Source organism: Mustelus asterias, chromosome 7, assembly GCF_964213995.1.
Source record: "Mustelus asterias chromosome 7, sMusAst1.hap1.1, whole genome shotgun sequence".
Lineage (NCBI taxonomy): Eukaryota > Metazoa > Chordata > Chondrichthyes > Carcharhiniformes > Triakidae > Mustelus > Mustelus asterias.
The window spans coordinates 18,217,827-18,244,143 of NC_135807.1; the positions used below are offsets into that span (position 1 = coordinate 18,217,827).

The window sequence follows — 26,317 nt, forward strand, 5'->3', positions numbered from 1 at the left end:
GAGGCCAAAACATTGTGTGATTTCAAGAAGAATTTAGATATAGCCCTTGGGGCTAAAGGGATCAAAGGATATGGGAGGAAGGGGGATCAGGATATTGAATTCGATGATCAGCCATGATCAAAATGAATGGCGGAGCAGGCTCGAAGGGCCAAATGGCCTACTCTTACTTTTAGTTTCTATGTTTATATATAAATAGTGTGGGTACCAGAGCAAGTCAAAGGCTAGGAATCCTGCAGCAAGTAACTCACCTCCTGACCCTTCCAAAGCCTGTCCACCATTTACAAGACACAAGTGTGATAGAACACGCTCCACTTGCCTGGATGGGTGCAGCTCCAACACCATTCACGAAATTCGACACTATCCAGGACAAAGCAGCCCACCTGATTGCTATCCCTTCCACCTCCACCACTGCGAACAATGGCAGCACGTCAACCACCTACAGGACTTAGTGCAGGAACTCACCAATATTCCTTGGGCAGCACCTTCCAGACTCACGACCGCTACCATCTAGAAGGACAAGAGCAGCAGCTACCTGGGCACACCACCACCTGGAGGTTCCCCTCTAAGTCACTCACTATCCTGATTTGGAAATATATCGCTTTTCCTTCACTGTCACTGGGCCCAAAATCCTGGAATTCTCCCCTTAACAGCATTGTGGGTGCACCTACATCTCAGGGACTGCAGCGGTTCAAGGAGGCAGCTCACCACCACCTTCTGAAGGGCAACTAGGGATGGGCAATAAATGCTGGCCTAGCCAGCGACACCCCACATCCCGTAAATGAATTTAAACAAGATACTGAGAGGCTGTATCATCTGGCTGGGGAATCTAGGACAAGGTGGGTACAGTCTCAGGACATGGGCATCAATCATTTAGGACTGAGATGAGGAGAGATTTCTCCACTCAAAGGGTTTGGAATCCTCTACCCCAGAGGGTTGTGGATGCTCCATCGTTGAAGATATTTAAGTCTGAGATTTTTGTTCTCTCGGGGTATCCAGGGAGATGGGAAACTGGCAGGAAAGTGGAGATGAAACTGAACTTCAGCCCTAGTTGTGTTGAATGGCAGAACAGGCTCCATGGGTTGAACGGTCTACTCCTAAGGAAATTTGGCATGTCCTCTACATGTTACTCTCACCAACTTCTACAGATGCACCACAGAAAGCATTCTCTCTGGTTGTATCACAGCTTGGTATGGCTCTTGCTCTGTCCAAGACCGCAAGAAACTACAAAAGGTCGTGAATGTAGCCCAATCCATCATGCAAACCAGCCTCCCATCCATTGACTCTGTCTACACTCCCCACTGTCTCGGCAAAACAACCAGCATAATTAAGGACTCCACGCATCCCGGACATTCTCTCTCCCACCTTCTTCCGTTGGGAAAAAGATACAAAAGACTAGGGTCACGTACCAACTGACTCAAGAACAGCTTCTTCCCTGCTGCTGTCAGACTTTTGAATGGACCTGCCTCGCATTAAGTTGATCTTTCTCTGCACCCTAGCTATGACTGTAACATTACATTCTGCACTCACTCGTTTCCTTTTCAATGTACGCTATGCTTTGTCTGTATAGCGCGCAAACAACAACACTTCTCACTGTATACGAATACATGTGACTATAATAAATCAAATCAAATCTTGTTCCTACTTCTTATGTCCTCAACCACAGAGGTTAATTGACTTAAAATCAAAGTTATTACCACGTCGCTCAGAAATCTGATCTTAAAAATCGTAAATACATCAATCTGATTTTGAAGTTACAGGCATCATCACAGTGTGGAGGAATCCAAGTCAAAATATGCTCATAGCTATGCCAATGGCAAACTATGTAGAGTAGCACTGGCAGATGCTTAGAACCAATCAATCAATTGGGTGGCATGGTGGCACAGTGGTTAGCACTACTGCCTCACAGTGCCAGGGACACGGGTTCGATTCCAGCGTTGGTCGACTGTGAAGTTTGCACATTCTCCTCTGGGTGCTCCGGTTTCCTCCCACACTCCAAGGTTAGGTTGGTTGGCCATGGTAAATTGTCCCCGAGTGTCAGGGGGATTAGCAGGATAAACACGTGGGGTTACGGGGGTAGGACCTGGATGGGCTTGTTGTCAGTGCAGGCTTGATGGGCTGAATGGCCTCCTTCTACACTGTAGGGATTCTATGATTCTGTTCTTCTATGAGTTTCTGCTTAGCCGTGGTGTTGCATGGTAACAGGATCCAAGCTGGTTGGTGAAGTCAAAACCAGCACACAGAGCTTTTCTTTAAAGAGAGAGTTTATTGCATTTGTCCAGTCTCATGGCCTACACCCAGTGTCCCAGCTTCCCCTATTTATATGTGCTCAAAGTGCATAATCAAACAGTGCCCTTCACCTGTGTATCCTATCAATAAAATTAACACGCCATTTACTCTGCACAGCTCAATAATATCATGGAAGGGAGCAATGGATGAAAAGAAATGAAGAGTAAATATCCTTTAACAGCACTAAGAAAATCTAGTATATTAAACAAACATTACAACAGGAAGTCTCACGACACTAGGTTAAAGTCCAACAGGTTTATTTGGTATCACGAGCTTTCGGTGCTCCTTCGTCAGGTGATGAAGGAGCAGCGCTCCGAAAGCTTGTGATACCAAATAAACCTGTTGGACTTCAACCTGGTGTTGTGAGACTTCTTACTCTGCCCACCCCAGTCCAACTCCGGCATCTCCACATCAAGCGTTACAACAAAATAGATCGGGTTGATTGTGAATATCTCCTAACACATCAGTGGCCTTTTAATCCTGATGTCAACATTAACTGAGTCATCAGTGCAAAATTCAATAAATTCCTCTATTATTCACAAAACATGTTACAATTACCACAATGGTCAACAGACATCCTCCTCAACACACACCAGACTGCGCCATTTGGATACAGATGCACACACCTGAACACAAAGTGTAAAAATCTTCAGGACAAATAACATTGATGAGATTTACCTTGATGGGGAGTGTTTTATTTGGTTTGCCATTCGTATTTTACCAGGACAGTAAAACAAAGTGGTAAAAATCCACAGTTGTTTGAGATCACAAGAATTCAGGCTTGAAGAACAGCAGTACTGGAGTCTCTAAGAGTCCTGATAGGCACCTTAAAGTGCATGAGCAATGGAGTAGTATAACAAAGTAACACGAAATCTCTCCTTATCAGTACATTCCCATTGTCTTGTGTTGTAAAATGATACAGCTGAACAACACATTCTGCTCATTTTATGTTCTGGCACGGAACAGCAGTGCCAACGGCAGTGACACATTGGTCAACACGAGAGTGTTATTTGCTGGACCCACAGAAAACTTATCTCTCTACTACACCAGCCGATCTGAAATCCTCCTAACAATGCATAACAGCCGGAATCTTACCGGCCCGTCCGCCGCGGGAATCGGAGTGGGCGAGGGGCGGAGCATGTGAAGGTCCATTGACCTCAGGTGGGATTTTACGGTTTCGGGATGAGCGAAGCTGGAAAATCCCACCCATCAGGTCTGAAGGTCTGGAAAACACATCATACTATGGTGCGGCACGGTGGCACAGTGGTTAGCACTGCTGCCTCACAACGCTAGGGGCCTGGTTACGATTCCTGGCTCGGGTCACTGTCTGTGTGGAGTCTGCACGTTCTCCCCGTGTCTGCGTGGGTTTCCTCCGGGTGCTCCGGTTTCCTCCCACAGTCCGAAAGACCTGCTGGTTAGATGAATTCTCCCTCAGTGTACCCGAACAGGTGCCGGAGTGTGGCGACTCGGGGATTTTCACAATAACTTCATTGCAGTGTTAATGTAAGCCTACTTGTGACACTAATAAATAAATTTTTAAAACAAAGCTGTCTAGACTTAGAAGAGTTGGGTGTCTTTTGGGGAAAGGACAGATACTTCAACAAGGACACAGAGACTCTGCCTACATGGACTTATTATTAACTTGACCTGAAGATTCCTTAGCGTGGTGATGGATTTCCGACAATGTCAAGCTCCTCGCTGACTGAAACCAACTATAGTGCTGTGCTCTACTCCACTCAATGTCTGAAAGAAAATCGCTATCGTGGTGTCACATTACCAACGTCAAGCAGAAAATTGTACGACTGCTTCTTTCTCAAGCAGCATAAGAACATATGAATAAATGAAAGCGTAGCGACTGGGTAAAGGCCATCAGACATTCGATTGACATCCACAAATTGATTTCAACACCTACTATCTGCCTTACCAATGGATTCTTTCCAACAACATATCCAATTGTTGCGCCCATTTACACTGTCCAGTTCAATAATCACCCAGAGGAAAGAAGAAACAGGAGTAGGCCATTTAGTCCCTCAAGCCTGTTCCACAATCCACAGGTTTCTGGTAACTCATTCCATAAATCTAACTACCTTTTGGTAGCAAAGCTTTCCTTTCCTTGTTCTTATTTCCTATCTTTATTACCTTTGATCTTTCAGCTCTTGAGATCCTAAGCCCTGGAGTTCTCACCCTAACCCTCTTCACCTCCCTATCTCTCTCCTCCTGCTTCGAAGACACTTCTTTGAGGAAGCTTTTGTTTACCTGTCAAATATGGCCAGAATTTATTGCCACACCCGCCCTGGAATCATGGCTCACAAAACGGAATTCTCCATTGGCCTCGGGTGGGATTTTACGAGCCTCGCCCGAGCGAGGTCATAAAATACCAGCCTATGTGTCTCAGTCAAATTTTGTTGTTTCCTGTGGAAGTGCCTTGGGACATCTTACTCTGCTAAAGATGATTCATAAATAAAAGTGGTTATTTAAATTCCAACCCCTGGCATCCAATCCCTTCAGTGCGTGGGAAATTTGCCAGGGTTAATTTTGACAATTTCCTTCACGGGGGCGGCACAGTGGTGGGAACACAGTAGCACAGTGGTTAGAACTGCTGCCTCACAGCGCCAGGGACCCAGGTTCAAATGGGTCACTGTCTGTGCGGAGTCTGCACATTCTCCCCGTGTCTGCATGTGTTTCCTCCGGATGCTCTGGTTTCCTCCCACAGTCTGAAAGACGTGCTGGTTAGGTGCACTGGCCATGCGAAATTCTCCCACCCGAACAGGTGCCGGAGTGTGGCGACTAGGGGATTTTCACAGTAACTTCATTGCAGTGTTAATGTGAACCCACTTGTGATACTAGTAAATAAACTTAAACATAAAGAGCTACTAAATATATAAAAACTTATAAAACTGCTGCCTCACAGCACCAGGGACCCAGGTTCAATTCCGGCCTCGGGTCACTCTGTGTGGAGTTTGCACGTTCTCCCCGTGTCTGCATGGGTTTCCTCTGGGTGCTTCATTTCCTCCCACAGTCCAAAGATTTGCAGATTAGGTGGATTGGCCATGTTAAAATTGCCCCTTAGAGTCAGGGAAGTTAGCAAGGTAAATAAGTGGGGTTATGGGAATAGGGTGGGATTGTTGTCGGTGCGGGCTTTATGGGCTGAATGGCCTCCTTCCGTACTGTAGGGATTCTATGATTCTATGAGAACTTCAGTTTGGTCACTTTAAGTGCTCCTTATGAAGGGACAGAAAGAATTTGACACTGTGGTGCGCGCGAGACTTTGCAGTTTGTGCGGTGTGCTATTGCAGTTAGGGGAGACGGTGGTGTAGGGGTAATGTCACTGGACTAGTAACCTAGCAGCCCAAACTAACGCTTTTGGAACATGGGGTTCAAATCCCACCATGACAGCAGCTGGTGCAATTTGAATGAATAAATCTGCAATGCAGAGCTAGTCTTTGTAATGGTGACCACAGTTGTAAAAACCCATCTGGTTCGCTAATGCCCTTTAGGGAAGGAAAAGTGGCATCCCTACATGGTCTGGCCTACTGTGACTCTAGAGCCACAGCAATGTGGTTGACTCTCAACTGCAATGGCCGAGCCTGCCACTCAAGCCAAGGGCAATTAAGGATGGGCTACACGCCCAAATCCCATGAAAGAAAGAAATAAATTAGAAACACAATCAATATATTGGACTTCAAACAATTTTCCAAGATCCCACACTGGGAAGTTCTGAAGAACAAAGGAACCTTGGCGTGTTTGTCCATGGATCTCTGAAGGCAGAAAGGCAGGTAAACATAGTGGTGAAAAAGATATATGGCACACTCACCTTTATCAATCTGGGTATAGATTACAAAAGCAGAGAGGTCATGATGGAGTTGTATAGAACTTTGATGAGGCCACAGCTGGAGTACTGTGTGCAGTTCTGGTCGCCACATTATAGGAAGGACATGAATGCACTGGGGGGGGGGGGGGGGGGGGCTTGGATTGTTTTCTCTGGAGCAGAGAAGACTGAGGGGTGACCTGACTGAAGTGTTCAAGATTATGAGAGACATGGACAGGGTGGATAGGGAGCAGCTGTTCCCCTTAGTTAAAGGGTCAGTTACGAGGGGACACAAGTTAAAAGTGAGGGGTGGGAGGCTTCGGGAGGATTTGAGGAAAAACATTTTTACCCAGAGGGTGGTGATGGTCTGGAATGCGCTGCCTGGGAGGGTGGTGGAGGCGGGATGCCTCACATCCTTTAAAAAGTACCTGGATGAGTACTTGGTACACCATAACACTCAAGGTTATGGGCCAAGTGCAGGCAAGTGGGATTAGGTGGGTAGGTCAGGACCTTTCATGCGTCGGTGCGGACTTGATGGCCCAAAGGGCCTCTTCTGCACTGTAGAATTCTGTGATTCTGTGATAACAGTATCTCCTGAACAAGTCGAAAACTGGCTTTGTCTTTTACGACGACTTTTCAACCATGAAAGCAAAGTAATGTCTATCCCATTCAATTATGTTAGGTTCCATTCGAGCAGATGATATACAAGCATTGTAAGGAACAAACATCCCAAATATCTCCTTTCAAAAATGGAAACATTGCAAAGAATGAATATCATTAATAATTATTTATACGTATAGCCTGTTTTTTTACTGAGTATTTACAATGTGAGGGATTGGATTGCAGAAGCACAGGCATTAACCTCAAGTGCTTGAACAATAAGTGCCCATAATTCAGCTCCTTCAGTTAAGAGTTCAGTAACTGCTCCAAGAGAGTTGTGATCTTGCCAGGACTTACGATTTAAATATAAAAACAAGCAAATAGACAGCAAACGAAAGTCAAAATGTATAAAAGGCAATAATAACGCTACTGACTCGAGTTTGCACGTTCTCCCCGTGTCTGCGTGGGTTTCTTCCGGGTGCTCTGGTTTCCTCCCACAGTCCAAAAGGTGAGCAGGTTAGGTGGATTGGCCGTGATGAATGCTCGGGGTTACGGGGATAGGGTGGGGGAGTGGGCGCAAGGTAGACTGCTCTTTTGGAGGGTCGGTGCAGACTCGGTGGGCCGATTGGCCTCCTTCTGCACTGTTGGGATTAAATGGACTCATTAAGTTAATCCTTGGTTGCCAAAACATTATTAAACCAAAAAGGTATCACTGCATAGATGAAGTATTGATGAACTGTACAGTGGAGTGCTCTCATGTGGAACGCACTATTACACTTTGTTACATTTACCTTGCAAAACAGCCAGCAACCTGACTTTGATGGTGATGCTACAGTATCACTGGGATGACACTAGTGTTTCTGATGGTATCAGCTTCACATATACTCATTTCTCCATGACACCAGGTACATGACATCACTTGCATCAAACGTAAAGAGTTACCAAACAGCACCACTTTCCTCATACAGGGTGGGATCGTTCACTCAGCCAGACAGCGTAGGCTAGCAGTCTGCTTTACACATTGCCAATTTGTACAGAATACCCGACCGACGTTGCCGGGGGAGGTAGTGGAAGCGGATACGGTAGTGACCTTTAAGGGGCGTCTTGACAAGTACATGAATAGGATGGGAATAGAGGAATATGGTCCCCGGAAGGGTAGGGGGTTTTAGTTAAGTCGGGCAGCATGGTCGGTGCAGGCTTGGAGGGCCAAAGGGCCTGTTCCTGTGCTGTAATTTTCTTTGTTCTTTGACACTAGGAAAGATCCCCGGATACAAAACAAACGTCATGGTTACATCCTATAAATCATTGTGCAAGCAAAGTTGCTTTTTTGCGTCGCTGTCAAAGGTCCTACAACGTGGAGCTGGTGGGTTTCCCAATGCCGGTGGTTAGAACAGGGTATCCTCAACATGAAACAACACTGTCCAAATAGAGGGGTGTCTGAGACCCTCAGCTTACCTCTTTGATCCTGTCCAGCTCATTCTGCAGCGTTTGCTTGGAGATTTCTACTTCGATTAGTCTCTGCCGAAGGGAATCGTTTTCATCTTCCACATTGACACGTTTCTCCTCCACGCTTTCCAGCTCGTGGTGCAGGCGCACTGACACATCTTTGGCAACCTGAGAGCAACAGCAGAACAACAAAGTCAACCTAGTTCACAAATTGCTGCCATGCCCTGGAAATATATCCTTCAAAATAATCCCTCAAGGCTCTGCAAGTAAACGCACTGCATAACCTGATACTGTGCCATAGAGAGCAGCTTCGATCCATGCGCCATTCTGAGTTTGTTGACAAGGCTAATGGCCACTACAGGTATCCTCATTGTTCCTTAGCTAAATTACTGAACAGGTTCAGAAAGAATGATCACACGGTTGAGTTGTCTGAGGACAATGCTTGTGGAATCATATCCCTGTGAAGATCAATGCCTACAGCAGGGGGAACGATTTTGAAGCAAAATATTTTTGTTGTGGATATCAGACACTTGTTTCGCAATGAGCTGCCCTTTTGGGTTCCTCGCTGTGTGTTTATTTAATGAGCAGAAAAATTCTGCAAATTAATTTTCATTTAAATTTCAGTACACATGCATGCACATGCGCATGTGCGCACACAAGCATACACGCACATGCACTCGCGCACACACACACACGCACTCGCACACGCGCGCACACACACACGCACTCACACGCGTGCACATACACATACAATTCTGACTATTTTAACTTAAAATTTGAAAATATAAGAAAAGTTAACAATGTAGAAAAAGTAATTCAGACCGTCAAAATACATTGGTCCATTGAAACTCAGTTTTCTACATCACAGAGTAAACTTGTGACTCAGTTTGGTAGAGCTCTTGCCTGTGAGTTAGAAGGTTGTGGATTCAAGTCCTGCTACAGGACTCAAGTTTAACAATTGAAGCTTTACACTCCTGTGCAGCACTGAGCGAGTGCTATGTTGTCAGAGGTCCCATCTTTGGATGCGATGTTAAATCAAGGCATTGTCTGTCCTCTAAGCTGGATGTAAATGATCCCAGTGGTATTTCAAAGAAGAGCTGAATGTTAACCCTATTTAGTCAATATTTAGCCCTCAACCAACAGGACATAAACCAAATAATCTGGTCATTATCACATTGCTGCTTGCTGTGCGCAAATTGGCTGTCACATTATAGTTGTTGGGTCCTACAATTGGCTTCAAAATCAAACAATACAAACTTCACCCCCTGCACGTTAGGACATTATTCACACCACTCCATTTACAGAGCAATTCCAATTATATAACTGGGTCCTCAATGGCCCACAGATGGATGTACATCTTTCTGTCATCTATTATCTGACTTTTCATGCATTACTATTTCTCTCATCTGTTTGTGACGACACTGTGCCTTTAAGAAATGTATTTTTGTCATGTTTCTTGTGCAGGATTTAGTTTAGCAGTCAGTTCTATTAACCAGTGCGTTTTGTCTGTAATCTGCAGCCTCTGTTGATATTGCAGACGGATAGTTGCTCTGAATTGCTCGAATGTTTGTTTTAGTCTGGGTTATTCTAGTGTTTCCCCTGGTGTTTTTCAGAGTAGGGCTTGATTAGGTTGATTGAAAGGGAATCGTGATTGAGTGGGACTAGGCTTACACAGAGAAATAAGCTCACTTGCTCTTGGGATCTTTAAAGAGAAGAAACTCTGTATGTGTCTCTGTTTTGATTTGGAGATTGGGATCTGCCAGAAAATAAGACTCTTCCTCTGGATGCTGCTGTATGGGAGTCAAAAGACAGTTGTCTTTCTGTACCTTTCCAGAGGGGTTAAAAGACTGGAAATCGAGTGTCCACGTGAGCTGATGTGTTTTTTTGTGCTAACTAATTCTGAAGGAAGATGCATGTCTATGGGGATATTGCTCACATTGGAACTACAGAGATAGCTAGCTCTTAAGAATTATACCTCGTCATATTTAAGTATTTCAACTGGCAAAAGTTATGCTAATTCATTTTGCTGTATTTTAACTGTGTTGTTAAATAAAGTTTGTTTTAATAGAAGCTTCCTAGTGTGTCAATTGAATCATACCTGGAGCGAAATATCTTATGCTCGCCCTAAGGCCAAAATCAAAAAAGGGTAACTTCATAATGTACCTTGGAGTTTCTGATCTGGTCCCTAACATGTTTCATCCCATTCATAAAAATTGCTGAGCATGTTCACACTTCACCAAGATCCTTTTGAGCTCATGGCAGTGCTGCACACAGGAAGGGAATCTTAATGTTGTCTGTGTTTTACTCTAACCTCAATAATAGTGCACGGTTCAGGAACATATGATATTTCTCTGACTTGTCGATACCTGGAATAATAGTGGCATTCAATTGTTTAAAACCCGATTGTCAGCCTACTTTGAAAATATGTATTCGAGAGGACTAGAAACTAAAACAGGGATGTACTGCTGAGGCTTTATAAGACTCTGGTCAGACCACATTTGGAACATTGTGAGCAATTTTGGGCCCCGTATCCAAGGAAGGATGTGCTGGCCATGGTGACGGTGCAGAGGAGGTTCACACGAATGATCCCGGGAATGAAAGGTTTGATGTATGAAGAGCGTTTGAGGACTCTGGGCCTGTACTCAATTAAGTTTAGAAGGATGCTGGGGAAGCCCATTGAAACTTATAGAACACTGAAAGGCCTCGGTAGAGTGGACGTGGGGAAGATGTTTCCACTAGTAGGAGAGACTAGGATCTGAGGGCACAGAGTAAAGGGATGACCCTGTAGAACTGAGATAAGGAGGAGTTTCTTCAACCAGAGGGTGGTGAATCTATGGAATTCATTGCCACAGAAGGCTTTGGAGGCCAGGTCACTGAGTGTGTTTAAGACAGAGATAGATAGATTCTTGATTGGTAAGGGGATCAAAGGTTATGGGGGAAAGGTGGGAGAATGGGGTTGAGAAACTTATCAGTCATGATTGAATGATGAAGCAGATCCAATGGGCTGAATGGCCTAATTCTGTTCCTACATATTATGGTCTTATGAAAGTATAAATAGTTAAAGGCATTTTGTTTAAACACACCAGCCTCAAGATTTCAAGAATGAGCCACCCACCACAGCAGAAAGAACCTATATTGTGACACAGTTATGTCAAAAACATTATTGTATCTTTCGCTATAAATATTAAATTTAAAGTTTATTTATTAGTGTCACAAGTAGGCTTACACTGCAATGAAGTTACTGTGAAAATCCCATAGTCGCCACACTCCGGCGCCTGTTCGGGTACACTGAAGGAGAATTTAACATGGCCAATGCATCCTAACCAGCACGTCTTTCAGACTGTGGGAGAAAACTGAAGCACCCGGAGGAAACCCACGCAGACACGGGGAGAACATGCAGACTTCGCACAGACAGTGACCCAAGCCAAGAATCGAACCCAAGTCCTCAGCGCAGTGCGGCAGTAGTGCAAACCACCGTGCCACCCATATGCTGACAAAATTTCCTGGCAGAATTGTTGTGCACTTACCGTACACACTTACTATTTCGATGATGTATAAGAGAATGTATGGCTGTGGCAATTCATAGGAATACAATTGTTTATAAATGACTCATAAATAAAAGAAGATGTATATGACTGAGCAGGAATGAAACTGGTTAAGAGTGCAGCAGTTTATTAGTCAGAGATCCAGTGAGGGAGGTTAAATGATTCTGGGAGCACACAGTTAGCTGGTGTGTAGATCGGTACAAAACTGCTCTATAAATGACCCAGAGACAATTAGAATTTAGACTTGCATTTAGGTGAAGCTTTTTTTTGTCCATAAAAGTACACTTGTGGTGTTCGCTTATCCAGGACTTCACCCGCATTTAGTGTAAGACTGTACCTATTTTGTTCAAGTGAATGGTTGACCCAGAAGCAGTAAGAAAAATTTCTTTTACAATATTTCGGGAATCTGAATTATTTTTAAGAATGTTTGAAAAGGACTTTTAAGAGTTTGCATCAATTGGAGAGGGAAATCTATTTTTTTTAAATGATCAAGTCCCATCTCCCTGTTAATTCATATTTAATTTGCGTCGGTTCTGATCCATGTTGAAGTGAAAGTTGCAAGAAGTGAAATCTTGCTGGTAATTTCTTTGTTTGGGGGCCGTTTCGTAAATTTGGTAATTTTTGGTGTTTGGTTCCTCTCGGAGATTGCAGCAAGGGAACGAGGCACAGCGTGACCAGACCTTACCTTCAGATCTTGCTCCAGGTTTCTGATTAGCTCGCCGTCCACCTGGCCAGTCTGAGCAACTTTCAAACTCTTCTGTTCGGCTTTCCTGAGTCGGTACTGCAGTATCCGGCAGTTTTTGTTGGCACGGTCCAACTCTCGGCGGAGTTCCTGCAGCTGGTATACATCCTCCTCCAGATAGCTGTCCCGCATCTCTTCCATTTCCGAACGAAGCTCATCCAGCTCATCCTGGGAAATTAAACACAAGGACAGCACTTATTACAACATTCAGAAGATATAGGAGCACAATTAGGCCATTCGGCCCATCGAATCCGCTCTGCCATGGCTGATAAGCTCCTCATCCCCATTTTCCTGCCTTCTCCCCATAACCCTTCAACCCATCACCAATTAAAAATCTGTCTAACTCCTCAAATTTACTCACTGTCCCAGCATCCACCGCACTTTGGGGTAGCGAATTCCACAGATTTGCCACAATCTTCCTTCCAATGTCTCACTAACAAGGAATGAAAAGTGAAGGAGCCACACACTGTCCACACGTGCACAATGAAGATCCCCTTGCACAGTGAGGTGGCACGAGTGGCAATGAAGTGGGTGGAGGTGGCATTTGGGGTGGGGGGGGGGATGTTAGAGGGCAGGGATGCTGATTCAAGCCGCACTCTTCCCCATTTCTGAGCTGAGTCACCTAATGCAATGGCACGGTGGCACAGTGGTTAGCACGAGTCTTGGGTGACTGTCAGTGCAGAGTTTGCACCTTGCTCCCCGTGTCTTCGTGGGTTTCCTCCGGGTGCTCTGGTTTCCTCCCACAGTCTAACGGTATGCAGATTAGGTGGATTTGCCGTGCTAAATTGAAAGGGCATAAGTTTAAGGTGAGAGGTGAGAGATGCAAAAGGATCAAGACAGGCAATTTTTCTCACTCAGAGGCTGGTAAGTGTCTGGAATGAGCTGCCAGAGGCACTAGTAGAGGCAGGTACAATTTTGTCTTTTAAAAAGCATTTAGACAGTTATATGGGTAAGATGCGGGGAGAGGGATATGGGCCAAACGCGGGCAATTGGGACTAGCTTAGTGGTAAAAACTGGGCGGCATGGACGAGTTGGGCTGAAGGGCCTGTTTCCATGCTGTAAATTTCTATGACTCTCTGACCCTTAGGGCAGAATTTTCCCATCACGCCCGCTTTGGTTCCCCTGGCAAGCAGGACACAGACCATACAAAGGTCCTGACCTCAGGCAGGATTTTCGGCCCTTCGTGTTGGGGGAATTAGCAGCGTAAATACGTGGGAGTATGGGAACAGGGCCTGGGTAGGATTGTTGTTGGTGCAGACTTGATGGGTCAAATGGCCTCCTTCTGCACTGTAGGGATTCTAGGAATCTAATGTGGGAAAGTTGCGGTGTCTTCCAGCTGAGGAAAAAGTGGACAAGTGAGTCACAGCTGGCATCGCCCGGCAGATTGGGCAGTGGAAGCTGATTGGGCAGTGGAAGCAGATGGAGCAGTGGAAGCAGATGGGGCAGTGGAAGCAGATGGGGCACATGCCCTCAAGAACAGCAGTTTCAGGACAGTGAGAAGGAAAAATGAGAAATAGGAGAAACTTTGTTGAGGGAAGTATTCACTTTCGGGCACAAAACAATGTGGAAATAAAGGTTTAATTTCACAAATCTCACATTTTCCACTTATCATTAAGTCATAGAGGTTTACAGCATGGAAACAGGCTCTTCGGCCCAACTTGTCCATGCCGCCCTTTTTTTTAACCACTAAGCTAGTCCCAATTGTCTGCGTTTGGCCCATATCCCTCTATACCCATCTTACCTATGTAACTGTCTAAATGCTTTTTAAAAGACAAATTTGTACCCACCTCTACTACTACCTCTGGCAGCTTGTTCCAGACACTCACCACCTTCTGCATGAAACAATTGCCCCTCTGGACCCATTTGTATCTCTCCTTTCTCACCTTAAACCTATGTCCTCTGGTTTTAGACTCCCCTACCTTTGGGAAAAGATATTGACTATCTAGCTGATCTGTGCCCCTCATTATTTTATAGACCTCTATAAATCACCCCTATACCTCCTACGCTCCAGGGAAAAAAATCCCAGTCTATCCAGCCTCTCCTTATAACTCAATCCATCAAGTCCCGGTAGCATCCTAGTAAATCTTTTCTGCACTCTTTCTAGTTGACTAATATGCTTTCTATAATAGGGTGACCAGAACTGTACACAGTATTCCAAGTGTGTTATGAAGATCGTCTTAAACAAAGAATTCGGTGCACCTCATTTACTTTGGTTTTGTGCGAACCTTGAACTTGTTGACGTGAGGGGTGCTGGGAGCATGATGGAAGATTTTCTTTCTCTTCACATGTAACATCTGCAGGGGCCCTGCTGCAGAGTTAAGCTCTCTCCATTCCGTCCCAACAGTGTGTGCATTAATCTCAACCCCAAAGCTGGAGATTAATCTCAAACCCACTTCATCAAAGTGCCGTTACCATCTCACACGCCAGTCGCGCTCGCGTGGTGCAGGATTCCCAGTCTGGCTGTAAAGTGGGCCAAAATTACCACGTCTTAAATTTGAACATTCTGGCCAGCGCTGGTGATGACCAAGCTCCCGTCTCTTCGAGCACTTAAAACAGCAATCTAGGTTTCAAAGGTGAACCATAGAATCTCTACAGTGCAGAAGGAGGCCATTCGGCCCATCAAGTCTGCACCAACCACAATCCCACCTAGGCCCTATTCCCATAACCTCACAATATATACCCTGCTAATCCCCCTGACACTAGGGTCAATTTAGCATGGCCAATCAACCTAACTCGCACACCTTTGGAGTGTGGGAGGAAGCCGGAGCGCCCGGATGTTAGGTAATGCATTTTGGAAGGTCTAATACAGATAGGAAATATACAGTAAATGACAGAACCCTTAAGAGTATTGATAGGCAAAGGGATCTGGGTGTACAGGTACACAGGTCACTGAAAGTGGCAATGCAGGTGGAGAAGGTAGTCAAGAAGGTATACGGCATGCTTGCATTCATCGGCCGGGCCACTGAGTTTAAAAATTGGCAAGTCATGCTGCAGCTTTATAGAACCTTAGTTAGGCCGCACTTAGAATATAGTGTTCAAGTCTGGTCGCCACATTACCAGAAGGATGTGGAGGCTTTGGAGAGGGTACAGAAAAGATTTACCAGAATGTTGCCTGGTATGGAGGGCATTAGCTATGAGGAGAGGTTGGAGAAACTTGGTTTGTTCTCACTGGAACGATGGAGGTTGAGGGGTGACCTAATATAAGTCTACAAGATTATGAGAGGCATGGACAGTGTGGATAGTCAGAAGCTTTTTCCCAGGGTGGAAGAGTCAATTACTGGGGGCATAGGTTTAAGGTGTGAGGGGCAAGGTTTAAAGGAGATATACAAAGCAGATTTTTTTACACAGAGAGTAGTGGATGCCTGGAACTCATTGCCGGGGGAGGTAGTGGAAGCAGATATGGTAGGACTTTTAAGGGGCATCTTGACAAATACATGAATAGGATGGAAATAGAGGGATATCCCGGAAGGGTAGGGGGTTTTAGTTAAGTCGGGCAGCATGGTCGATGCAGGCTTGGAGGGCCGAAGGGCCTGTTCCTGTGCTGTAATTTTCTTTGTTCTTTGAAATCCACGCAGACGCGGAGAGAACATGCAGACTCCACACAGACAGTGGCCCAAGCCGAGAATCGAACCCGGGTCCCTGGCGCTGTGAGGCAGCAGTGCTAACCACTGTGCCACCGTGTCGCCCCTAACATGCACGTTCTTCGATTGAACTGTTCAAACCCAGTCCGTGGATCAAAGCTTCAAACTGCTCTGAAAGGAAGTATGAACAGAGGTTGTTTCACATCTCTGTTCCGCACAATTACAAACCACTACCTGCAAACTATCACCCGACATCATCTGTAATTAGGAACTTGCTTCATCTGAATCAAGACCTAAACATTTGTAAGGGGTAATCGGTGTGAGAGTTATCCAGCATGAGCCACAGATGAAGGAACCTCACTCCCTCCCAGCACACCGAGAGACTATGCAAGGTTTTAATGGGAAGAAAAGTGTGGGCGGGAAACCGATGGTTTTCCGATATGCTCCCACAGCTGGGAAGGTTCCTCACCAGCGACGTGTACTCCATCATGGGATGTGAGCATTACTGCCAAGGCAAATATTGCCCTCTTCCTAATTGCCCTTCAGAAGGTGGTGGTGAGCCCCCACCTCTTGAATCGTTGCAGTCCAGCAAGTTAGCACAGCTGCCTCACAGTGCCAGGGACCCGGGTTCAATTCCGGCCTCAGGTCACTGTCTGTATGGAGTTTGCACATTCTCCCTGTGTCTGCGCGGGTTTCCTCCCACACTCCAAAGATGTGCAGGTTAGGCAGATTGCCCATGCTAAATCAGCCCTCAGTGTCCCAATATGTAGGTCAGGGGGATTAGCTAACGGGGTAAATACATGGGGTTACAGGGGTAGGGCCTGGGTGGGATGTTCTGTCGAAGACTTGGTGCAGACTCGATGAGCCAAATGGCCTCCTTCTGTACTGTAGAGATTCTATGTAGTGTAGGTATACCCACAGTGCTGTTAGGGAGGGAGTTCTCGGATATGGACCCAGTGAAGCGACAGTAATATAGCTGCAAGTCAAAATGGTGTGTGGCTTGGAGGGGTACTCTCAGTTGGTCGTGTTCCCATGGGGGTCTACCACCATTATCCTTCTAGGTAACAGAGATCGTCGACTTGGAAGGTACTATTTAAGGAATCTTGGCAAGTTGATGCAGTGCATCTTGTGGTTGGTACAGACTGCTGCCCCTGTGAGCTGGTGGTGTAGGGAGTGAATGTCTATGTTAGTGGACAGGAGCAAGTGGACTGCTCTGTCCTGAATGGTGTCAAGCTCTTTGGATACTGTTAGAGGTCATCAAGTGGAGAGTTATTCCATCACACAATTACAGAATGTTTTCCAGATAAATACATGATTTAAGAGAAAAAGAATTCATGGATAGGTGGCACAGTGGTTAGCACTGCTGCCTTACAGTGCCAGGGATCTGGGATCTGGGTTCGAATCCATACTTGGGTGACTGTCATTGTGGAGTTTGCACGTTCTCTCCATGGCTGTGGGTTCCGTTGGGTGCTCCGGTTTCCTCCCACAGTCCAAAGATGTGCAGATTAGGTGGACTGGCCATGCCAAATTGCCCCTTAGTGTCGCAAGATGTGTAGGTTAGAGGGATTAAGGTGTTAAATGTTACAGGGATAGAGAGGAGGGGGGGGGCGGTGAGCCTGAGTAAAATGCTCTGTCAGAGAGTCAGTGCAGACTCAACGGGCCGAATGGCCTCCTTCTGCACTGTAGGGATTCTATGATTCCATACAAAGAAAGTGCAAAGAACTGAGGCTGAGTGTAAAAACAGAAAATGCTGGAAAACCTCAGTAGGTCCGACAGCATCTATGGAGAGAGAATAGAGTTAACGTTTCGAGTCCAGTATCAGTTATTCAGATATAAAGCGAGGGAGAAATGTAATGGACTATATACTGTATAAGGGGGGAGGAGCAGCTGGTGAGAATATGTCAGTGATAGGTGGGAGCTGGGAGAGATTGCAATGGGGATATGAGACAGAGGAAGCGTTAATGGCAGTGAGAAGGGCTGACGAAGGTTCTGATTGCGGCATTAAGGTAAGATAGCAGGTGGTGTTAATGGGAAAACAAAGGATGAGAACAGTCAGCAAAATAGCTCTTTATGTTTAAGTTTAAGTTTATTTTTTAGTGTCGCAAGTAGGCTTACATTAACACTGCAATGAAGTTACTGTGAAAATCCCCTAGTCGCCACACTCTGGCATCTGTTCGGGTACACTGAGGGAGAATCTAGCATGGCCAATGCACCTAACCAGCATGTCTGTCAGATTGTGGGAGGAAACCGGAGCACCTGGATGTGCAGGCTATGCACAGACAGCGACCCAAGCCAGGAATTGAACCCGGGTCCCTGGTGCTATGAGGCAGCAGTGCTAACCACTGTGCCACCCCGCTCTTGTATCCCAGCGCCCTATTTTATTGTGACGACTGTTGGCTGTACCATCAAGTCAAACAAATTAGTCCTCTTCCAAACTACCTTTGCTCCTTTGTGATGTTCCTGACATCTGTATTCTTTGCTGAGGGGGCATCATTTGTGAGACGGCAGTGCTAAATGACTAAAGCAGCCTCTTACAATCCCACAGAGTGCAGGACTCCTTAGTAAATTCTAATGATTGAGATCTGAAAGTTGAACTCTTGACTATATATCCTTTGTGCTCTTGCCAGATTTATGTTACTCCCCAACTGCTAACAAGATGTTCGGGGCCCAATCTCAGCCACACCCTCCTATTTATAAGCGACCCGCTGGAAGTCTTTTATTTGACACCAGGAACCGCCATCAGTTCCATAGTAAAAGTGACAGCCAGATTTAAGAGTTTGAACTATTGAGCGCAGAGTCCATTAAATTCGGTTAGCTCACGGATTGTCTTTGAAAAGAGAACGCTGTTATTTGACAAGAGGTGTGGGGGGGAGAGTGGGGGGGGGGAGATACTCTGAACCTAAAGTAACGCTCTTCGTACGCTGTAGGAGTAATCGAGAAGATGAACTGTCCATTTTCTCGGGGATAAAGGAACCAGCTGCGACCACCCCACACCTCCCATATCAGTCACTGTGAAATTCCTGCTGCAGTCTCAAGACGCAACGTTCTTCACAAGGTCACCTCCCATCCATGGGGAAATCATTCTGCAGTACGTGAGCTTCCGTTTATATTTGTCAAGTAAATTTTCCATTTCTGAAATGTTATGAAAAGAAGAGTTTCTTCTTGTGGATCTTCAATTCTTTGCTACAAAGCCGGCCCATCCCCCACAAGCCAGAGGCTAATGGAAGCGAGCAGATGATCCATATTACATCGCTGTTGATTGATACTCTGAGTGCTGAATACACTCACTCTTACATTCCCCGTCATTCTTTTCTGAAGCACTAACCTCCACCTCGGAACAGCAGCTGCTGGAATCATTGATCCAACGGTGTGAGGCTCCCCAGACTAACTCTGCTAAACCGGCCATAAATCTGACTGCACCTACCCATAAACACTTCAGCATCTCCCAGCCAATCCAAATACGGAAATTGGAGCTAAGGGATGGAACTTTCTCCCCTCCAAGTGATGTGCCAACAATTCCCTCAACTGGGCACTGTTTCGTTGTTGTCTGTAGAACCCCAGAGCAGTTTGTGAGTCCGCAATGTCCATAGTTTTTTTTATTCTTTCATGGGACGTGGGCACTGCCTTTGCACATCCCTAATTGCCCTTGAGAAGGTGGTGATGAACTGCCTTCATGAACCAATGCAGCCCATGCGGTGTAGGTACAGTACAGTGTTGACAGGAAAAGTGTTCCGGGTTCGTGACCCAGCAACAGTGAAGGAACACTTCCAAGTCAGGATGGTGCATGACTTCCTGGCAGCAAGCCCGGATGGTCCGATTGTTCAAGATCAAAGGATGTCTTGGACTGTATTAATGATTTTTTTTCAATTCATTCATGAGATGTGAGCATCACTGGCTGGGCCAGCATTTATTGCCCATCTCTAATTGCCCTTGAACTGCTAGGCTGTTTCAGAGGACATTTAAGAGTCAACCACATGGCTGTGGGTCTGGAGTCATTTGTAGACCAGATAGGAAAATGCAAGGTGGTTACAGGAAACAATGAAAGCAGTCTCTGAGTTCACGATAGGTAATCTTTGAGTCTCCCAAACTCTCAGAAAGGTGTTGAAAATATTCGGTTGTAAACAATTGTGCTGTAAATTGTCCATTTGCTTTTAAGACGAAAGATAGTTTGGGTCAATAATAGCTCATTAGCATTTCTGCCTAGATATAAGGCCCATCAGATTCATGTCACCTTGGGGAAGGATACAGAAGAAGCCATTTTTGAGATCAGGTTACAGGCTTTCCTACAAATCAATGAAATCACAGACAGACAACAGATATTGGTGGTCAGGGAGTAAAGATTACTGGTCCGGATGCAAAAAGGTGACTCTAGCTACTTGAAGAGATGCATCCCATGGCTTTCTAAGGATTCCAGGAGATTTATTGGCTAGAGGAATCACCACAACAGTCTTTGCTGCTGGTAGTGGATTTAGGAAGCTAGCATGAAGCTAATGGAAGCGCCTGGAGGCAGTCTCTTAAAGTTATTTGGCAAAATAGAGCAATGCACACCCATTGTAAGCAGGAAGCAACTGTGGACTGTCTGCTACAAGGAGTGTAATTCCTTGGACAGTGCTATGGATGATAAGTATAAAAGGAGAACATTCCTTTTTGCAATTTGAAGTATAAGTTAACTATAAAAGAGAAATAGCGTTTAGTCAGTATTGTTTCCCTTTTTGTTGTCATGTTACAGTAAAAGTTTTAAACCATGAAATGTTGTCATGTCTTTCAGCAATTAACTGGAATTCTGAATCCCTTTTTTAAAGTTATTAGTCTCTATGGAAATCATAACAGTAGATAAAGACTAGGTTATGCACATTGAGAAGGGGAAAGCTACAATAAAATAATATTTAGATAATAAAACTACAGGGTAGAGGTCCTGAACATACTGTGTCAATTAATTTTGATCAAATCCATTTATCCATCTCTGCCTTATATCCCTTTATGCCTTCATCAAATAGAGGTCAACCTATCCCAGCCTTCACAATTTTAACCACTCTCAAAATAGTGGTCACATACCCTAAGTTTAAGTTTATTTATTAGTGTCACAAGTAGGCTTACACAGGCTTTTCACAGTAACTTCACTGCAGTGTCACAAGTAGGCTTACTTGTGACACTGCAATGAAGTTACTGTGAAAATTCACTTGTCGCCACACTCCGGCGCCTGTTTGGGTACACTGAGGTAGAATTTAGCATGGCCAACGCACCTAACCAGCATGTCTTTCAGACTGTGGGAGGAAACTAGAGCATCCGGAGGAAACCCACGCAGACACAGGGAGAACGTGCAGACTCTGCACAGACAGTGACCCAAGCCAAGAATTGAACCCGGGTCCCTGGTGCTGTGAGGCAGCAGTGCTAACCACTGTGCCAATGCGTGATCCTTTGATGATGGTCACACATAAGCTGAACATTGATGAAATGGAAACCTTATGGTGGGTGGCATGGTGGCATAGTGGTTAGCACTGCTGCCTCACAGCTCCAGGGACTGGGTTCAATTCCCGGCTTGGGTCACTGTCTGTGTGGAGTTTGCACGTTCTCCCCATGTCTGCGTGGGTTTCCTCCAGGTGCACCGGTTTCCTCCCACAGTCTGAAAGACGTGCTGGTTAGGTGCATTGACCCGAACAGGTGCCAGAGTATGGCGACTAGGGGTATTTCACAGTAACTTCATTGCAGTGTTAATGCCTTACTTGTGACCAATAAATAAACTTATAACCTAGAGACAAATGTCTCTAGCTGGCCCAATGGAGCTCCAATAGCCACATGGGTGCAATCCATTGCACTCTGACCTTTGAGGTGGCCAATGATACATGGGGAGCCTCTGGCTCTCTCAGCCTGACCAACATCATTGGCAGTGAATGAGATGAAGTAATTTGTTCTGCTAAACATTGCATCCATTTGTTCTGCTAAACATTGCTGATGTGCCGAACCCTGAGAAATGACACAAATGTCTCCAGCTGGTGTCTAGGATAAATCCGAAGCATAAATTTCACGGCCATAGTCATCTTGAGAGCAACAGGCATAAGGGGCGACCAATGCAATTTGAACTGATGTCCCCAGCCAGCAATTCACAAAGGGAGGTCACTGCCCCCCTGGAGTGATGTAGTCTGCAGAGACACTGGCGATCTCAGAGCTGATGGTAATTTAGCCTTTGCCTGTAGACTCCTGTGCAGGATACTGTCTTCTCTTACCACAGACTTCCTGCTGTTGTTGTCCCTGGCTCAGCAGCAAGTCCTTCACTTACTGGACCACAGGGTACTCCGGTCCCTGGATAGCTAATGGCCCCTGTCTCCTCCTCACCGGTGGAGCCTCCTCCAGAGTGCACAGTATCCATGGGACTGGCAAGTTCCTCTGGTCTATCTGGTGGAGTCCTCACCCTTGAGGTCCGTCTCCCTTTCCTCTCACTGTCTCTCCTTATTTGTAATGTCAGCCTATTAAGAACTGAAGAAATAAAGTATACCAATAGCCAAACATTGTCACCTTCTGCAGCAGACCCTGCGGTCCCATTTGGAGTTCTTTTTATTCGCCAATTGCCACCTCCTGATACCTAGCGTAAAGCATTCCCAATGTTTTTCCTATGCAACTACCAAAAAATGGAGTGAGCAACTTAACGTTATAGTCAGTTGCCTCTTTAATGAGCTCAATAGCCAGCTAACTGTTCTTTTTCAAAATGGCTGATTTTGGCACACACTTGACCTTTATCTTACCACAGAGTGATGGGATGGCCTTGGTTTGCAAACCCCTCCTCCTCCCCATGTCACCACGTCATATTTTACATGGGGTGGGTTGAAGTGGGTAGGGGGACGGGCAAATGGCCTGTTTAATGTGTGGCTGAATAATACAGCCCAGTATCTTTCCCAAGGTGCAGTGCGGAAAACAGTATTCTAAACACAGTCTGACCAAGGCTCTGCATGACTATATCACTCTGTGTCACTTTAGTTCCCAATCCCTATGGGATAAAGGGCAATATTCCTTGAGCTTTTGATTACTTTTTATACCAGTTCAGAAGCTTTTCGTGGTTTATGTACAAAGACACCCAAATCCCTTTGCTTCAGCTCCTAATCTCTTACCGTTGAGGGAATATTCCAGTTTGCCTTACTCTGATCCAATGAGGCTAACTTCACCCTTACCCACATTGAATTCCATCTGAGCTGGTTATGCCCGTTCAATGAATATGCCTGTATCCCTTCTTAACTTCCTCCTTCTATCTAACCAATTTATTGAGCCTCCTAACTTCATGTCATTTGCAAACTTAGATATGACACACTATAATTCTTCATCCAAATTATCAACATATATTGATGAGCTGATGCATCAACGCAGGCCCCTGGATTGGGAGGCGGGGGGGGGGAGGGCACCACTTATCACAATCCCACTATCAGAGAGTGAACCCTTTATCCATACTCTTTGCCATTTGCTTCACAACTAATGAGAAACAGAAACATATGTGGATGTGATTACCACCATCAGGTGAAACTGCAGCTGTTAACAAAGAGGCTGATCTGATTCTAGGTATCATTCTATGTGGGGCAGCACGGTGGCACAGTGGTTAGCACTGCTGCCTCACAGAGCCAGGGACTTGGGTTCGATTCCCGGCTTGGGTCACTGTCTGTGCAGAGTCTGCACGTTCTCCCCGTGTCTACGTGGGTTTTCCCCGGGTGCTCCGGTTTCCTCCCACAGTCTGAAAGATGTGCTGGTTAGGTGCATCAGCCATGCTAAATTCAGTGTACCCGAACAGGTGCCTGAGTGTGGCGATTAGGGGATTTTCACAGTAACTTCATTGCAGTGTTAATGTAAGCTGACTTGTGACACTAATAAATAAACTTTAACTTTAAAATCTTTAAACTTTATGAGTAAATTAGGGCTTGTCATATTAAACCTTATAAAGCATTACTTAAACTCTATTTGGAACACTGTATGCAAATATGGCCAACTGACTTAAAAAAAGACATTTTACTTCAAGAGCTCTACACCTGTTTTCTAATTATATTGCCAATGCTAAGTTCACAGTATAAATTATAGTGTTAATAAAACTGTCACCGAAATCTTATGGTCCCGCTGACGGCGCAGGTTTCCAAGCAGCGAGAGGTGCATTCAACACGAATTCCCATTGACAATGGCAGGACCATAAGATCCCGCCACCAGGGAACACGTGCTGCCTCCTGCAACCGCAAAGCGCCGCAGAGAGGGAGAAAAATCCCACCCCATATCCACTGTCAGTCAGGCCAGTAACCCGAGGATATGGATTTAAAGCAAGTGCCAAAAGAATCAGAGGCAAAATACAGAGCGGCACGGCGGGCGGCATGGTGGCACAGTGGTTAGCACTGCTGCCTCACAGTGCCAGGGACCCGGGTTCAATTCCCGGTTTGGGTCACTGTCTGTGTGGAGTTTGCACATTCTCCCCGTGTCTGCGTGGGTTTCCTCCGGGTGCTCCGGCTTCCTCCCACAGTCCAAAGATGTGTGGGTTAGGGGGATTGGCCATGCTAAATTTCTCCTTAGTGTCAGGGGGACTAACTAGGGTAAATGCATGGGGTTATGGGGATAGGGCCTGGGTGGGATTGTGGTCGCTGCAGACTCGATGGGCTGAATGGCCTCTTTCTGCACTCCATGATTCTATGAATCATTTTTTACAAAGCGAGTTATGACCTGGAATGAACGACCCAAAAGGGTTGTGGAAGTAGATTCAAGAGTAATTCTCAAAGCAAACTGGTTGAATATCTGAAGGGAAACTACATTGCAGGGCTGGGAGGAACGGGTCTAATGTAACGGCTAAGAGTCGCCGCAGGCATTCATTGTGCCGTAACTTTCCAATGATCCTGTGAAATTCTCCCCTGACACCTTTGGGGAATTTACGGGACTTGTTGCATGGTCCAGGAGAGGTACACATAAAATGCAGCTAGGGCTGTGGGATAGTGAAGAATCTGGAACCCACTACCTGAAAGGGTGGGAGAGACGGGAACCTTCACAACATCGAACAAGTATTTAGATGAACACGCAAAATGCCATAGCATACAAGGCTACAGATCAAGTGGTGGAAAACAGGATTAGGATAGGTGCTCAATGGCCGGCAGAGACACGATGGGCTGAAGGGCCTCTTTCTGTCCTGTATGACTCTAAATCCAGCAACAAACATTCCTAGCACCCTCAAGCACAGAAAGACAGGATACTCAAAGCACTTCAATGCATTTAAAGGTCAGACTAAAAATATGAAATGAATTTGTGAATAAATACAGTTGCAGAAAGGAACTAATTCATTTGGAAAGGTAGAAATTCCAGTCAGTGAACTACAGAAATTCTCAACTTGCTCACATTACATTCCTTAGTGTGCCAATATTTGTTACACACACTTTAACTGGTTCAATTTATTAGCATTATCACCCATGTGAAAGCAGCACTTGTAGATTAAGTATATTAACTATTTGCAAACTAAACTGGTGATGGGGCCTCAACTGTTTACCATATACATAGACGATCTGGAGGAGGGGACTGAGTGTAGGGTAACAAAGTTTGCGGATGACATAAAGATGAGTGGGAAAGCAAATTGCGTGGAGGACACAGAGAGTCTGCAGAGCAATTTGGATAGGCTAAGTGAGTGGGCGAGGATCTGGCAGATGGAGTATAACGTTGACAAGTGTGAGGTTATCCACTTTGGAAGGAATAATAGTAAAATGGACTATTATTTAAACAGTGAAAAATTACAACATGCTACTGTGCAGAGGGACCTGGGGTCCTTGTGCATGAATCACACAAACTCAGTTTGCAGGTGCAGCAGGTAATCAAAAAGGCAAATGGAATGTTGGCCTTTATCGCGAGAGGGATGGAGTATAAAAGCAGGGAGGTCATGCTGCAACTGTACAGGGTACTGGTGAGGCTGCACCTAGAGTACTGTGTACAATTTTGATCCCCTTATTTAAGAAAGGATATATTAGCTTTGGAGGGGGTACAGAGAAGGTTCACCAGGTTGATTCCAGAGATGAGGGGGTTAGCTTATGAGGAGAGATTGAGTAGACTGGGCCTGTACTCATTGGAGTTTAGAAGGTTGAGGGGAGATCTTATAGAGACATATAAGATAATGAAGGGGCTAGACAGGGTAGAGGCAGCGAGGTTATTTCCACTTACAATGGAAACAAGAACTAGGGGGCATAGCCTCAAAATACAGGGGAGTCAATTTAGAACAGAGTTGAGGAGGAACGTCTTCTCCCAGAGGGTAGTGAATCTTTGGAATTCTCTGCCCAATGAAGCAGTAGAGGCTACCTCATTAAATGTGTTTAAGTCA

General features: G+C 45.4%; 1 protein-coding gene across 2 annotated transcripts in view; it reads right to left on the reverse strand.

The window, feature by feature from the left end:
• Window positions 1-26,317, reverse strand: part of mtcl1 (microtubule crosslinking factor 1) — a 233,074-nt gene that overhangs the window by 195,786 nt on the left and 10,971 nt on the right. For both annotated transcript variants that reach the window (XM_078215726.1, XM_078215727.1), the window contains exons 2-3: window positions 12,371-12,595; window positions 8,150-8,308 (exon numbers count right to left, since the gene is read on the reverse strand). In XM_078215726.1, the coding sequence (XP_078071852.1) occupies window positions 8,150-8,308; window positions 12,371-12,595 (384 nt within the window). The remainder of the gene's footprint in view (window positions 1-8,149; window positions 8,309-12,370; window positions 12,596-26,317) is intronic.